The sequence below is a fragment of the Choloepus didactylus genome, chromosome 19, assembly GCF_015220235.1.
Source record: "Choloepus didactylus isolate mChoDid1 chromosome 19, mChoDid1.pri, whole genome shotgun sequence".
Taxonomy (NCBI): domain Eukaryota; kingdom Metazoa; phylum Chordata; class Mammalia; order Pilosa; family Megalonychidae; genus Choloepus; species Choloepus didactylus.
This window is the reverse complement of record NC_051325.1, coordinates 32,698,293-32,714,901: the sequence shown is the minus strand read 5'-3', so window position 1 is coordinate 32,714,901 and position 16,609 is coordinate 32,698,293. Positions and strand designations below refer to the sequence as shown.

At 47.6% G+C, this 16,609-nt stretch overlaps 1 protein-coding gene across 1 annotated transcript in view; it reads left to right on the top strand.

Annotated features, from left to right (window-relative positions):
* TGM6 (transglutaminase 6) overlaps nucleotides 1–6,908 on the top strand; it is a 33,560-nt gene extending 26,652 nt beyond the window's left edge. Inside the window, exons 10-13 of the mRNA XM_037811136.1 lie at nucleotides 341–682; nucleotides 4,044–4,198; nucleotides 4,459–4,592; nucleotides 5,434–6,908. Coding sequence (XP_037667064.1) covers nucleotides 341–682; nucleotides 4,044–4,198; nucleotides 4,459–4,592; nucleotides 5,434–5,587 — 785 coding nt within the window. The 3' untranslated portion in view covers nucleotides 5,588–6,908. The remainder of the gene's footprint in view (nucleotides 1–340; nucleotides 683–4,043; nucleotides 4,199–4,458; nucleotides 4,593–5,433) is intronic.
* Nucleotides 6,909–16,609: the final 9,701 nt, after the last annotated feature.

The following is a 16,609-nucleotide window of genomic DNA, read 5'->3' as shown; positions in this document are numbered from 1 at the left end:
CATCTGTAAAATAGGGGTGATAAGGGTACCTTCCTCAAATGTAGCACCTCAAGTTATGGTGCCTGGAACACAGGTGAGTCTATCAAAATGTTGGCCAGTATTATTTGGTGGGATTCAGGCTCACTTGTCAGAAAAGCTGGAAATGTGTATTTTTACGTGAAACTTCCTGATTTGCAGTTGTTGGCACAAAACTCTGGGGTCTGCACGTGGCTCTTGGGCTGCCAATTCAACAGCGGTGGTAAATTGAAGAGGGGGAGCGGGGTGCCCAGAGAAGCGCCGGGGCTGGGACAGGCGGAGGAAGAAGAGGGCCCCTCCCTGACGGTGTGCGGATGCCCTGCAGGGTCCCTCAAGGAGAGGCAGGTGTACAGGAAGGCGGTGCGGAGGCTGCTCAGCGTGGACGCCTGCGGCAGGAGGGCTCGGATCCGCAGGGCCGGCGGGCGCGGGCCGTGGCGGGATGCGCTCCTGGAGCCGGCCGCCAAGCCCAGCATCACCGGCAAGTTCAAGGTGCTGGAGCCGCCCGTGCTGGGCCACGACCTGAGGCTGGCCCTGTGCCTGGCCAACCTCACCTCCCGGGCGCAGCGTGTGCGAGTCAACCTGAGCGGCGCCACCATCCTCTACACCCGCAGGCCGGTGGCAGAAATCCTGCACGAATCCCGCGCGGTGAGGCTGGGGCCCCAGAAAGGTAAGAACAGCGCCGCCTGGTGGCGCCTGGTCAACCCTACCCTACCCTCGCCAGGAGGGCAAGGGGGGCTGCCCAGGATCCCCCAGTCCCAGGAAAGGGGGTGAGGGGAGCATTTTTGGGCATTGTGCTCAGTGCCTCGCTTGTGGGCCTCTTGTCCCCAATTTGAAGATGACAAAACTGAGGCACAGAGGGGCTAAGTTGATAACAGCGATTAAAGTCCACAATTATCTGGTGCTGAGGTGATTGATATTCTATCCCAATTAGTATGAATATTTACATGCCAAATAAACACCTGCTGGCAGCAGGTGTTTATATATTTTATAATAGGTAAAATATTATGTAATGTTTATATGAATACTTTATAACATTTATATAAATATTATATAGTTTATAATATATATGGAATATGCCTTGTGTTACCTTTCTAAAATCCAAAACATTCTGGAACCCACCTGGCTCCAGGTGCTCTGTATGAGGTGGTGGACCTGTAAGAGCTGTTTTGTTTTGTTTTGTGAAGTGCTTCTGTATGCCAGGCAGGCCCTGTCCTGAGAATTCTACATGAATGGCATAACCAGCTTCTGTCAGAAAGATGAAGCAGAGTCCAAAGACACACAGTGACTAGTGGCAGGACCCAAACCCAGGCAGGCTGGCAGGGAGGCTGCAAGACCAGGGTTCAAAGTGCATTTCCCCGGCTGATTCAGCCACCTGACTGCAGGCGGTGGCGTGAGTGGTCCGGTCAGCACACGCCAGTTTGCCTAAAATTCATCGTTAGTACAAAGCAAAATAGGATGGCTTCAGTCCTTTTGAAGGGGTTTGCATCATTCTAAGTGAATTTATTTCAATCATTTTTTTTCCTTTTAATATTTCAAGATCTTTTTCTCATGACCCTTGAACATATAGCACCTCATCTATGACTGACTAAATTTATCCCATTTGGATATTCTTCCTTTTCTAGTTTTTCTTTCTCTTCTCTCTTTTCACTCTCCCTCCTCTCCTTCTCCCCTCCCTTTCCCCTTCCTCCCTCTCCTTCCCCTCCCCTCCCCTTCTCCTCCTCCGTTTCCTTCTCCTCAACCTTCTTCTTTCTCTCCATCTCTCTCTCCCCACCTCTCTCTTTTCTCTCTCTCTCTCATTTCATATACCTTTCTGAACTCTAAAGACTTAATTAAACGGAGAAGTTTTTCCTCTGTGCCAGTTTCTGGCTAATCAGTGATGCGTGTGTATTTTGACAAGGTGTTAAAACATGCAGAAGAAGTGTCACACACATTTTTAGCATCTTTGTCATTTATTTTTCACAAAATCTAAATCATAGCATAACACTTTATAATGAAATTTTCATTAACATACACGTTCTCCTGATTTGTAGCAATTGTTTCACTTTAAGAGCAATACATGTGCGTTAAAGGTTTAGAAAGCACAAGGGAAAAAAAGAGAAAAATCGCCTATGATCCTACCACCCACTTACAAAATATATGTTTTTCTTCTGATATTTTTTGCATGCCTGTTGGCTTTTTTTAAAACATGGTTTTAATTATATTCAAAAACTCATTCATGCCCTGCTCTTTTCACATTACGCTGTAATTTATATATTTTTATAAACTCTTCATGAACATCCTTTTAATAGATGTGAATTCTTAAGCAAAATAGATGTATGGTGATTTGTTTCACATTTTCCCTTCTATTGGGTAGTTATCAGGTTATTGTTATTAAAATGACATAATGCAAACATCTTGGTATAAAAATTTATCTATTTTTTTATTCAGGATTTTAGACTATTTTCTTAGAATCAGTTCACAGAAATGAGATTACTGAGCCAAATAGTATGATTACTAAAATATGTAATTTTTTTGAACAATCAACCCATGCACATGGCACAAAATTTTAAAGGTGAAACAAGAGTTTGTTTAATAAAAAGTAATTCTTTTCCCTTGAGCCCTCCTGCCACCCAGTTCCTCTCCCTAAAGCAACCGTGATTACTAGGTTGTTGTGTGTCCTTCCAAATATTTTTCCATTCTTATAAAAAATGTATTTATATATATATTATAAATGCAAATATTTATAATATTATTATAAGTTGGAGGTAATAATAATACCCACTCATGGAGTCGTGAGGATTAAATGAGTTAATCCGTGAAAATGCTCCCAATGCCTGGCACCCTGTAAGCCCTCAGTGAAAGTTAGCTTTATAATTATTAATTATTGCTGTTGTTGTAGTAAGGATTCTTCCAACAGTGACCCACCAGACTAAGGAACCCATGAAAGAAAGCAGAGCCTGGCTACGTGGATCGGCCTGCTGACAGGGGGAACAGAGGTTAGGAGCCAAGTCCTTGCCTGTTAAGATCCCTTTTCACAGGCGGCAAACTCAGAGGCCTTGAGAAGCAAGAAGGAAACAGAAGTAAAGGGTGATGAATGCACAGCTATATAATGGTCCTGTAAACAATTGAATGTATGCTTTGTTTTGTATGATTGCATGGTATGTGAATATATCTCAATAAAAATGAATTTAAAAAAAAAGAAGTAAAGGAAGCAGTGGCGGTAGGACAGTAGGGGGTGGTAGGGCCTGGGGCAAACCAGAAAGGCTCCATTGCACCTAGAAGTTATTTTTTTTTTTTAATATACTGGTCAAAAAAGCCATTGACAACTGAAGCTATGGCCTATGGTGACCCACGCTCACAAGAAGAGACTACATAGACGGTGTTTGTGGCTGGTGCGAGGGAGAGAGAGAGGCCAGGGCCATGGGAGCTCAGAGAACGGAAGGCGTGAGGTCACTGGATGGGGTATCAGCAGAGACCTTCTGAAGCTGGTGGTCTCGCCGAGGCTGGGTCTTGAAGGAGAGGGGGGATTTGGAGAAGCTGAGAGGAAGTTGGGCCTCTTCACTGGATTGGAAGCATAAGATAGGCCCCTGGCCTCCCTCTGCTTTGCACCTGGCTCCATACTAGGTGCTCAATAAACACTTAGTGAGTGAATTCCTCATGGGAAGAATGATTTGATGGACTGAGAAGTTTCCACTTTGAATGACTAGTGAAATTTTAGACACCTCCCCGGGACATCTTGGAGAGACAGGTGCTGCAGTTGCTAACTGGTCTGAATTCAAATCCCACCTCATCTTGGTTCCTTGATTTACTTGTAATATGAATTTGGTAAGAAATTACCCTTTCTGAGCCTCAGGTTTCTTCATCTGTGAACTGAGGATAATAATGATGGCCTCAGGGTGGCTTTAAAGACCAGGGGTCTCTACGGCTGGCATATCAGGGAAGGTCCCCTGGAAGAAGAGAAACTTTCTTTGAATGTTCCCTTCCTCCTTCTGGATACTGTTGAAGAAGAGCACTGGACCCCCAACTCCCACCTCTGCTTTCCTTTCCAGAGAAAAAGATCCCAATCATCATCTCTTACTCTCAGTATAAGGAAGACCTGACGGAAGACAAGAAGATCCTGTTGGCTGCCATGTGCCTCGTCACCAAAGGAGAGAAGCTCCTGGTGGAGAAGGACATTACTCTGGAGGACTCCATCACCATCAAGGTGACTCTTGTCCCAACCCACCGCCTCATTCCCGGCAGGCCCCCTTCACAGCTGGGAGAGGTTTTGTGCTTTGAGCTCCAGCTCCAGCTCTTGAGGGTGGAGAGGAGTTGTGTGGAGGCAGGGGGATGGTGCTCAGTAATGAAGGTATGTGGAGGCCACGGGTAGATGTGATTAATGTCCTAACCTCTGACTGGGCCAGGGCCATGGGTTCTTTGGGCTCAGGGAGGAGGGGATGTGGCTCATCTGTGTTGTCCCTCCAGGTGCTGGGCCCAGCCGTGGTGGGGGTGGCAGTTGTGGTGGAAGTGATGGTGGTCAATCCTCTCTCGGAGGGAATGGAGGACTGTGTGCTGATGGTGGAGGGCAGCGGCCTTCTCCAGGGACAGCTCAGTATCGAGTAAGTGCCGGAATGGGGCAGGGCTGCCCTCGTTATGGGATGGGCCAGAGGGAAGCTGCTGGGATGGAGGAGGGTGGTGCAGAAGAGGTTCCAGACCCCAGGAACATATCACTCATTCACATTTTCACTCATTTATCTATTATTCATTCAATCAATCTCCCATTCTCTTGCTCACTCTTTCACTCTTTCATTCACTCTTTTATTCATTTATTTACTCTCATTCATTTACTTCATTTGTCTACCCAATTCAGTTTTTACTTGTTCAGTCATCCATTCATTCATTCAATCACTCGTTTACATATTCACCACATTCATTCATTTATGCATTCATTCACTCACTCAAACATTTATCCAGTGATTCATATACATTTATCCAAAAATTCATGTTCTCATTCATTTATTCATTCACTCACTCACCAATATGGCCCAGGGGAACAAAGTCAGCCTTTGGTTGGGGGTGGGGTCAGGGAGAAGTCCCAATACAGCTGACATTTGATTAGAGATTTTCAAGTATCAAGAAGGATGGCGGGCCTCCCAGTCAGGGGTCTCTATGGCTGGCGTGTCAGGAAAGTTCCCCTGGAAGAAGAGAAATTTGATCTGGGCCTTGGGTGTGACTGAGATGGGAAGGGCATCCTAGGTGGAAGGAATGGTGCGGACCAAGTTCAGAGGAGCCAAAGTTTAAGGTGCGTTTAGAGCACAGGAGGAGACCAGCCTGGCTGGGTAGGAAGACAAAGTGGAGGAAGGGGAGATTGCTGGAAGCAGACTGATGAGTTGTGAATGTCAAGGCTCAGGAAGAAGAGGCTGATTGATTGTACCTTTCTCCCTGTCTCCCGTCCTCCAGTGTGCCCGACCTGGAGCCCCAGGAGAGGGCCTTGGTCCAGTTCAACATCACCCCCTCCAAGAGTGGGCCCCGGCAGCTGCAGGTGGACCTCGTCAGCTCCCACTTCCCAGACATCAAGGGCTTCGTGATCATCCAGGTGGCCACGGCCAAGTGAGGGGCCACAAAGGACTGAGGGGGAAGGAGAGGGTCCCATTCCCAGGCCTGTGTTCCAGACCTGCTCCAGCCTCTGCCTCACTGTGATTCTGAGCAAGCCCCTTCCCCTCCTGGGCCTCAGTTTCCCCATCTGTAAAATCAGGATTTGGACTTGGGAAACCTTAAAACTTTCAGTTGGATGTTTCAGTATGGATGTTGTAACAACCTGGGGTGCCCCTACCACCTTCATCTCATCACCCTTGTGGCTGGGAGGCTGACACCAGAGCATTACAGCACCTGGCTCTCCCGGCTCTGACATCTCCTACACAGCCAGTTCACTCTCACCCTGGCTGAATGCCTGGGCTGTCCTTGCTTCTCTCTCAGCTCTTCAAATGAGCTGACAATATCCAGATCCAAGAAACCTCCCCTCGGCCCTGTTAGAGAATGCTAAATCGTTGGAGCTGAAACCTAAATATCCCTCACACCCCCATTTTATAGAGAGGGAGGACCTCCCCAAGGTCACACGGCAAGCTAGAGGCAGGTTTGGAGCCCATACAAATGCCATTTATGTCATGTGACTTTTACCCCAAAGTCAGGTTCCTACAGATCATTAGGGTCGAAGCAATGGGGGACAGTCCTCGTTGAAGACACTGGCCAGGCCTGAAGGGCTGTTGCCACCTGGAAGAAGCTGAAGAAGATAAGGGAGTGGCCATCCAACCCAGATTGCCCGCCCCTAAAATCTGCAGCCCTGAATCTGATCACTTACTGCCATCGGGGATTTCATGCCACCAGCCCAGCTACGCCCTGAAACCCTGGTGTTTATTTACTTATTTAGAACCTGCACTGTACGGACTTTGCAAAGCATCCTCCGCAGCTTACATGCTGTACCATGATGCACTGAGGATCAAAACAGGACAGAGACCCCAGCGCAAGGCCCAGAGCAGAGACCACCAGACCCTGAAGATAACTGCCCTGAACTTGAAATTCAGCTCTGAAATTTTCTAGGCAGCCAAAGAAATTATAATTAACCATTTAACTTAAATAATCTGAACAACAACAAGAAAGCAGGCTCTTCTGCAGAGGCACCCCTTGGACATGAGCTTGTATTGAGTCTTTGCAATAGGAGGGTTGGGTGAACCCACAGACAGTATTTGATGGCTGAGCCTCGTGGCAATGAGGGGCAACCATGCCACAGCGCCCTGCTGAAGTCGTTTCTTTGATGATTCCACACGATGCATGTGGGACCTGGAGAATGCAGATGGGGGGGTGCGTTCAATGAGTCAGGCCCTTGGGCTTCCTTAGGCCCAGGACCTCCTTTATAAACCTAGGTTTTTTGATGCTGATTCCATTTTTTTTTTTAATTCAGTTTTATTGAAATACATTCACACACCATACAATCATCCATGATATACAATCCACTGTCCACAGTATGATAACATAGTTATGCGTTCATCACCACAGTCTATCTCTGAACATTTTCCTTACATCAGAAAGAACCAGAACAAGAATAAAAAATAAAAGTGAAAAAAACACCCAAATCATCCCCCTATCCCACCCCATTTGTCCTTTAGTTTTTATCCCCATTCCTCCACTCATCCATACACTAGATAAAGGGGGTGTGATCCACAAGGTCTTCACAATCACACCGTCACCCCTTGTAATCTACATTATTATATAATTGTCTTCAGGAGTCCAGACTGCTGGGTTGGAGTTTGGTAGTTTCAGTTATTTACTTCTAGCTATTCCAATACATTAAAGCCTAAGAGGTGTTATCTATATAGTGCATAAGAATGTCCACCAGAGTGACCTCTCGACTCCATTTGGAATCTCTCAGCCACTGAAACTATTTCGTCTCATTTTGCATCCCCCTTTTGGTCAAGAAGATACTCTCAGTCCCACGATGCCGGGTCCACATTCATCCCCAGGAGTTATTCTCTGCGTTGCCAGGGAGCTTTACAACCCTGGGAGTCGGGTCCCATGTAGGGGGGAGGGCAGCGAGTTCACCTGTCGAGATGGCTCAGTTAGAGAGAGAGAGGGCCACATCTGAGCAACAAAGAGGTACTCAGGGGGAGACTCTTAGGCACCATTACATACAACTTTAGACTTTCCTTTGTGGTAATGAGCTTCATAAGGGCAAGTCCCATGCTTGAGGGCTCAGCACATCAAACCACCAGTCCCAATGTGATGCTGATTCCATTTTATAAAGGGGTTGCTGGAGGTTCAGAGCAGGTAGTCATTTCCTCAGAGTCACCCAGCAGGCAGGGGGCTCTGGAGGCTGAAATAACGGGAGAAACCCCTTCTCTGTTTGTGCATTTGGAGAGAGGAAAGTAGCTGAAGGTGATGAGGGCCAGCTGCCTGGGAGCTGTGTTTCCAGCACAACTCCTAGGCCCTTAGGACTGCTCAGCTGAGCTGAGGTAGCATTTTAATGGGACAAAACTGGCCCCACAGGTGATTTCAGCTCCAAATGGAAGCAGGGACCACCCCGGTGACAATGAGAGGCACCCCTGGTGGAGAGACTGAGAGAGGACGGCTCAGAGGCCCAGAGGAGAGTGGGGATGGGAATGAGGTTTTAGAAACTGCCAAGAAAAATGTGCAGGTGGGGATTCCTATCATTTGGTAGGGTGACACCCTGATGTGCCCTTAACAAAGGAAGGGCGGAACTGGGGAGTCCAAGACTGAGAAAGGGGGCTTTGGGAACCCTGAAGCATCCCTTTACTCAAGGCCCGGGCCTCCTACTGCCTCCATTCCAAGTCTCCCTGGTTTCTTCTACTCCATCTGGACCTTAGCAGCCCCTCAACACCGAGCTAGGGCAGGGACCTGGGCTTTCCCACACCAGGGGGGCTTTCTCGCCTTTAGCACATCTTTTATCTGTGGAGAACCAGAGAGTAAATACTGTACCCTTTGGGGGCCATACTGCCTGTACCACAACTCCCCAGCTCTGCTGTGGTAGCATGAAGGCAGCCATAGGCGATACATAAATGAATGAGCATAGCCATGTTGCAATAAAAGTTTGTTTACAAAAACAGGCCAGCTTTGGCCCATGGGTTGTGGTTTGCCAGCCTTGCTGTAGGTTGACTCAGCTGCTTGCTCCAGCACTGAGCTCTGATGCCAAATGGCACCTCAGCCTGGGATTAAGCCTAAATCTGAGCTCATGCCAAGCCCTGAGCAGACCCCAGACCGAAACGGGAGCAAGGTTCCAGCTTGAGCCCTTGACACCAGTCATCTCTGACCCTGACCGCTCCGATAGCTTCTAGTTCAAGTCATCTTTGGAATTTGTGCAGGCTCAAAAGACTGCCCCTCGGAAAGATCTCTGACTTCCTGTCCACTGCTCAGGCAGAGTGGGTTATAAGGCTGTTTCTTAAATTGAAGCAAGCAGGGTGGAGGGTGGTGGCGGTACTGTGGTGCTGAGGTCAGCCACTGAGTGGCCTGAAGGAGTAGTGAAAATCTAGGATAGGGTACTGCTATTTGTCAAGTTGGTTTGCATCAAAAACAGGCAGAAGAGGTAGGGAGTTATTAGTATCTAATAATAATGACAGCAATAATAATTCCTAAGGAGTGCTTATTATGTGCCATGTAGATAGATCATGCTATCTCTCATATATGGATTAGGAAACTGAGTCTCTGAGATGTTTGAGTATCTTCTCAGAGGTTAATAAATCAGTAATGGTAGAGCAGGTAGTAAATTTAGGCAGTCTAGCTCCAGAGCTTACGTGCAAAACCACCACAGGGTACATTTCTTTATCTTTGCATGGGACATTTCTCCAGTGTCCCTCTGGAATGAGAAAGGGGACAGTTCCCCTGGTCACTAAGCATTTAGAATGGCCAATGACAAGCTCATATGTATGTGTGTGTGGAGTGCATGCATGGGCTAAACTGGCCTTGCACACTATGCACCTGGAGAGGGCACTACTTAATCCAGATTAGAGGAGAAATTTAAAGTATCATCAGTGAAACCTATTTTGAGATACAAGACCTCCCAAGAACCCCTCAAATTTGGGGATGTCCCCCAGGACCTGGGCTGGGTCCCTGGATCCTGCCTCCCTTCACCAGCACCAGGACCAGGTCAAGTGACACATCCCAGCCTGGAGAGCAGCCCCTCCGCACTCCTCCCTCCCCCATCGGGGAGCAGAGCCCAGGTGCCCACGGAGAGTGGGTCAAGCCCATGAGCTTCACAGACCCAGGGGAGACTTGAGCCTTTTCATCTCCAGACAAGAACTGGGCTCCAGGTATTTCCATGGCCTCAGAGATGTCCTAGATATATGAGTGGGTGGTGTGGTGATGCACTTGAATTTTCATTTCAGCATCACTTCTTAGGTACCTAGAGACAGAAAGGGGGAGTGATGACTGAGAATGAGGAAAAGATAACCATTATCATTACTTATGTTGTCCTGGAGCCCCCAGTGCAATAAGGCAATAAAAAAGAAATAAAAGGGATAAGGATTGGAAAAGAATAAATACAAGTCATTATTCTCACAGTCAATATGATTGTGTACTTATTATAGAAAAATCCAAAAGAATCTACAGGTAAGTATTAGGATTAATGAGTGAATTTAGTAAAGTTACTGGATATAAGGTTAATGTTAAAAATAAACTGTGTAACATTGGGGACTGACAGCTTTATATGTGAGCCTTCTGTCTTGGAGCTGGCCCCTATGAAGCTCATTACTGCAAAGGAGAGGCTAAGCCTGTTTATAATTGTGCCTAAGGGTCTCCCCCTGAGTGCCTCTTTGTTGCTCAGATGTGGTCCTCTCTCTCTAGCTAAGCCAACTCAGCAGGTGAACTCACTGCCCTCCCCCCATGTGGGACCTGACTCCCAGGGGTGCAAATCTCCCTAAACACTGAATATGACTCCCAGGGGTGAATCTGGACCCGGTATTGTGGGATTGAGAACATCTTCTTGACCAAAAGGGGGGTGTGAAATGAAATGAAATAAAGCTTCAGTGGCTGAAAGATTTCAAATGGAGTCGAGAGGTCTCTGATGTGTCCGGCGCTCTCTCCGCCCCGCCTCGAGTCCCCGGTCGGCCGGCGATGGGGACCAGAGAAATAAGGGGAGAGAGGGTGCGGACAACGTCTTACCCGGAGCATTTGTGATCACTCAGGACTCGCGGTGGTAAAGCAGATAAACTTTTAATGAGACTAGGCAATCATCATCTTTACAGGTTCCACCCGGGGCGAGACACCTCGGGGGAGAACAACCTCGATGCGGCCGTCAGGCGCGGCTCCTTGTGGGCTGTCTCCCCGAGCTTTGCCCGGGAACTTTCTTATAAACCTTGCGTGTATCCAATGGGCTAACGCCACGCACACAAGCATGATTGGTGAATACAGCGGGTGGTTACATACATCAGAAGCCGGAAGCAGGATGTGGGCGCCATCTTGGCACCACTCGATGGGCGGGGGGACTTTGGAGCAGGTTTACAGCGCATGCGCTATGCCCGTCCCGGGAGACGGCTCTCCACATCTCCCCCTTTATTATTTATATCGACCCAGTGTCCCCAGTGATGAGTGTGCTCCCGTGAACCCAGATGGCTCACAATTTGTTCCGGTGCTTTGGGGAGTCTGGACTAGGTCTCAGCCATTTAGCGGCGGAGCCTCTAGCACCGACCAGAATGCTCACCTCATATGGAGACAGGAGAGTCCGTGAGCTGGAAACAACATGACTCTCCCTGCAGTGCTTTGCCTTGCAACTGGGGGACAAAGGCGGGGGCAGGGATAGCATTAACCAGAGTCGGAGGCGTCACTAGGCGTCCCTATGCATTGGCTAGAGTCAAGTCTGGCCACAACTATGACTCTGCCTTAGGGACCTACCTGAGACAAAAATTATGACTGCTGGCGTCGCCCGTTATACCCGGGACATAGCTGCGCGCTTAGCTACAAACCTCGCTCCCGAGTGCCCCGCCCGAGGCGGCCAGGATGGGGTATGGCCATCAGAATGGTCGCTGTTGGGGGTATCAAAGGTGGAGGACATAGCCATCATAGTGGTAACACGGTACTGCCGCGCTTGAAACAGGCGTTCTAGCAAAGATTTAACAATGACTAATCCCACCAATGGTCCCACCATCAAGAGAATCCAATTAGTCAAATTGGGCCAAGAGAACCAAGAGGTGACTTGGTCCCACAGATTTTTTACAGTCTCGCCCAGTGTGGAAAGGTCGAAACTAACAGGCTTCAATTTCCTAATGTTCTCAAGTCCCTGAAGGCCGGAGGCTTGGTCCAATGGCCCAGGCCGTATATTCGTTGGCGTTTCTGACAGCTGCTCCCCGGCCTCCCCAGGTGATGCCACGGTTCCCACCAGTCTTTCCGGAACCCACACTGGTTGACGTCCTGGTTCCTGGGGAAAAACACAAACAGAGCCTCCGGCCCAGCCGAGCACCGGGTCAGGGCCTTTCCACTGTGACGTGGAGGGAGCGATATGGCCCTTAACAGTCTCCCATATAAGGACTAGAATCGGGTCCAGACAGACACCCGTTTGGCGCGCTCGGTCTATATCACGGCCAAGTTTCATCCAAGAGGGCAGGTTGAGGCTGCCAGAGCAGGGAAACCAGGGGGCAAAAGTGGCCACATCATCAAGGAATCGTTGGAGAGAACTTTTCTTAACTGAGATACCCCGCTGCTTCAAAAGGGTCTTTAAGGGGGTTAATAGGGGTGAGCTTTCAGACTGCCCCATGCTTGCAGTCGGCACTATCTCTTAATCACTCGGAGAGCTCTTCCGAGTCCCCGGGGCTACCTGAACGCCCACGGGCCCTAGTCCTCGCACGAAAAAAGGGGGTGCTTACCTTCTCGCGGTGATCAGTCGCGGAAGTCAAGCCACGGATCCCGGGAGCACGTCTCCGTCGGGTCGAGGGGAACGCGAATGAGTTCCCCGTACGGGCCACCACTTGTCCGGCGCTCTCTCCGCCCCGCCTCGAGTCCCCGGTCGGCCGGCGATGGGGACCAGAGAAATAAGGGGAGAGAGGGTGCGGACAACGTCTTACCCGGAGCATTTGTGATCACTCAGGACTCGCGGTGGTAAAGCAGATAAACTTTTAATGAGACTAGGCAATCATCATCTTTACAGGTTCCACCCGGGGCGAGACACCTCGGGGGAGAACAACCTCGATGCGGCCGTCAGGCGCGGCTCCTTGTGGGCTGTCTCCCCGAGCTTTGCCCGGGAACTTTCTTATAAACCTTGCGTGTATCCAATGGGCTAACGCCACGCACACAAGCATGATTGGTGAATACAGCGGGTGGTTACATACATCAGAAGCCGGAAGCAGGATGTGGGCGCCATCTTGGCACCACTCGATGGGCGGGGGGACTTTGGAGCAGGTTTACAGCGCATGCGCTATGCCCGTCCCGGGAGACGGCTCTCCACACTGATGGACATTCTTACACACTATATAGATAACACCTCTTAGGTTTTAATGTATTGGAATAGCTAGAAGTAAATACATGAGACTATCAAACTCCAACCCAGTAGCCTTGACTCTTGAAGACGATTGTATAACAATGTAGATTACAAGGAGTGACAGTGTGATTGTGAAAACCTTGTGGATCGCACTCCCTTTATCCAGTTTATGGATGGATGAGTAGAATAATGGGGACAAAACTAAATGAAAAATAGGGTGGGATGGGGGAGATGATTTGGGTGTTCTTTTTTACTTTTTTTATTCTTATTCTATTTCTTTCTGGCATAAGGAAAATGTTCAAAAATAGATTGAGGTGATGAATGCACAACTATATGATGGTACTGTGAACAGTTAATTGTACACCATGGATGATTGTATGGTATGTGAATATATTTCAATAAAACTGAATTTAAAAAAACAACAAAAAAAACTGTGATTCTACATACCAGCAACAAAAAAATTAGAAAATAAATTTTAAAAACACCAATTATTATAGCATAGAAAACCATAAAATACTTGGAAATAAATATAATAAGAGATGTGCAAGACCTCTATCCAGAAAACTATAAAACATGAATGAGAAAAATTAGAGAAGACCTCTACAGCTGAAGGAATGCACCATGTTTATGGGTCAGAAGACTTCAAAGTGATCTGTAAGTGCAATACAATCTCAGTAAAAATTTATATCTACCCCATGTATCTATTCTAAAATGTATACAAAATGTAAACGGCCAAAAGTAGCCAAGATAATTTTAAATAAAAAAAACAAAGTGGGAAGGCTGATGCTTACTGGATACCAAGGTTTATTATAAAGCCATAGTAACTAATATACTGCAGTATTGTCAGAGGATAAGAGGTCAGTGCAACAGAATCGAGGCAAGAAATAGACCTACCTTATGGACACTTGATTTATAATGAAGGCAGCACTTCACAGCTGCAGGTCAAAGAGGTCATTTCAATAAACGACTTTGAGTCAGTTGAATATCCATGGGAAAATAAAAATCCAAACTCTACCCCAGTCATACCCAAAATCAACTCCAGGTGGACAGCAAATCTAACAGTGAAACATAAGACATTGAAGATAACACTGAAAAAATTGAATTACCTTAGAGTCGGAAATATTTCTTAACTGGGACACCAAAAAAGCATTAACATAAAGGAAAAGATTAATATCTTGAGCTACTTTAAAATTTAAAACATCATGTTCATCAAAAAACACCACTAAGAAAGTGAAAGGACAAATTACGAAGTGAGAGAAGCTATTTCTAACACATAGAACTGACAGAGGCTTATATCCAAAGGTCGTCTACAAAACAATTAGAAAAGTTTCTTTGCCCAATTTAAAAATGGGCAAAAAGGGCCCCCCTGAGGAGCTGGGGGGAAATGCAGAAGTGTTGGACTTCCTCATCTGGATGGTTGCTGATGTTCTCACAAACATTGAGGACTGGCGGTTTGATGTGCCAAGCCCTCTGCCTTGGGGCTTGCCCTTATGAGGCTCATTACTGCAAAGGCAAGACTAAACCTACTTATGATTGTGCCTAAGAGTTTCCCCCTGAGTACCTCTTTGTTAGTCAGATGTGGCCCTCTCTCTCTCTCTCTAGCTAACCCAACTCAGCAGGTGAACTCACTGCCCTACCCCGCTACGTGGGACCTGACTCCCAGGGGTGTAAATCTCCCTGGCAACGCAGGATATGACTCCCGAGAATGAATCTGGACCCAGCATAGTGGGATTGAGAACATCTTCTTGACCAAAAGGGGGGTGTGAAATGAAACGAAATAAAGCTTCAGTGGCTGAGAGATTTCAAATGGAGTCGAGAGGTCACTCTGGTGGACATTCTTATGCATTATATAGATAACACTTTTTAGGTTTTAATGTACTGGAATAGCTAGAAGTAAATACCTGAGACTATCAAACTCCAACCCAGTAGCCTTGACTCTTGAAGATGATTGTATAACAATGTAGATTACAAGGAGTGACAGTGTGATTGTGAAAACCTTGTGGATCGCACTCCCTTTATCCAGTGTATGGATGGATGAGAAGAATAATGGGGACAAAAACTAAATGAAAAATAGGGTGGGATGGGGGGGATGATTTGGGTGTCCTTTTTTACTTTTATTTTTTATTCTCATTCTTTCTGGTGTAAGGAAAATGTTCAAAAATAGATTGGGGGAGAAACTAAGATGGCGGCTAGCTGAGACAGTGTGAAAAAACACCTCCGTGAGAAACACTAGCTAAAAACCAGAAAGTGACCCAGAATACCGGTTACAGCATTGCACCAGCTGGACAAGGCCTCCTAGCTCCAGAGGGGCCGTATACTTGGTGAAACCGGGAGTCGGCATTCTGAAACGAGTGAGTAAGCTGGCTGGAAGACCCACAGCCGTGCAGCGGTCTGGGGAAGCCAGGGTTCAGCGTTTGGAGACCTGCCGGCTCTTTCAAAAAAAAAAAAAAGGGGGGGGGGAAACCCAGGAGCGGCCGCAGCTGCAATAGTGGGAACCACCCAGTAAAACACAGCAAGAGGGGGCTGGGCCGGCCTCTCGGTGTCTGGCCGGGAAGATAGCCTGCTGCAGATACCCTTGGGTCTGGGGGAATGGAGGGGAAAGCCGGAAGCAGAAAGAAACCCCGCGGCTAGCAGCTGGCCCCCCAGAGGGCTGGATAAACTCCTGCCCAGGGCCATGCCCACAGCCCAGAGCCCTGCCAGCTGTCCCGGAGCTGGGAAGGAGGAACTGTGTGAGAAGGGGGGTTGAGACGCCCCGTTCGGCCATTTTTGCTTCAGGCTGACAGCGCGCCGCTGCATGGTCCGGTGGCCCAGGGCTTCCTTTGAGGGACGGTGTGCACTGGTGACATAGCACGGCATTCCTTTGGCTGAGCTCCTGAAGGATCATGGCTGGGAGGGGAGACCCGCTCGGAGAACCCAGGGACGCTATGCCAAGTCCAGTGGTTTGTGGATCAGCGAGAGAGAGGGTCTGGGGTTGAACTGAAATGAAGGCTTAGACGCTTGTGGCGGCCTTGAATCTCTGGGAACCTGGGGATTTGAACATTAAAACTGCCCTTCCTCCCTGGCCACCCATACACACACCCCACATTCAGAGCGGATGGCTCCAGCAACACACCCAGACTGAGTTCTCCAACAGAACTCACAAGAATCATTTCCCCACACACCACGGGAACAAGATTGAGAACTGACTTGAGGGATATAGGTGACCCACAGACGCCATCTGCTGGTTAGTTAGAGAAAGTGTACGTCACCAAACTGTGTTCCTGAAAAATTAGATCACATCCTTTTTTTTTTTTTACAACTTGAAAGAACCCTATCAAGCAAAACAAATGCCAAGAGGCCAAAAACAACCGAAAATCTTAATGCATATGATAAAACTAGATGATATGGAGAATCCAACTCCAAACACACAAATCAAGATACGGAAGAAACACAGTACCTTGCAAAATTAATCAAAGAACTACAATCGAGGAATGAAAACATGGCAAAGGATTTAAAGGACATCAAGAAGACCATGGCCCAGGATATAAGTGACATAAAGAAGACCCTCGAAGAGCATAAAGAAGACATTGCAAGAGTAAATAAAAAAATAGAAGATCTTATGGAAATAAAAGAAAAGGTTGGTCAAATTAAAAAGACTCTGGATATTCATAATACAAGACT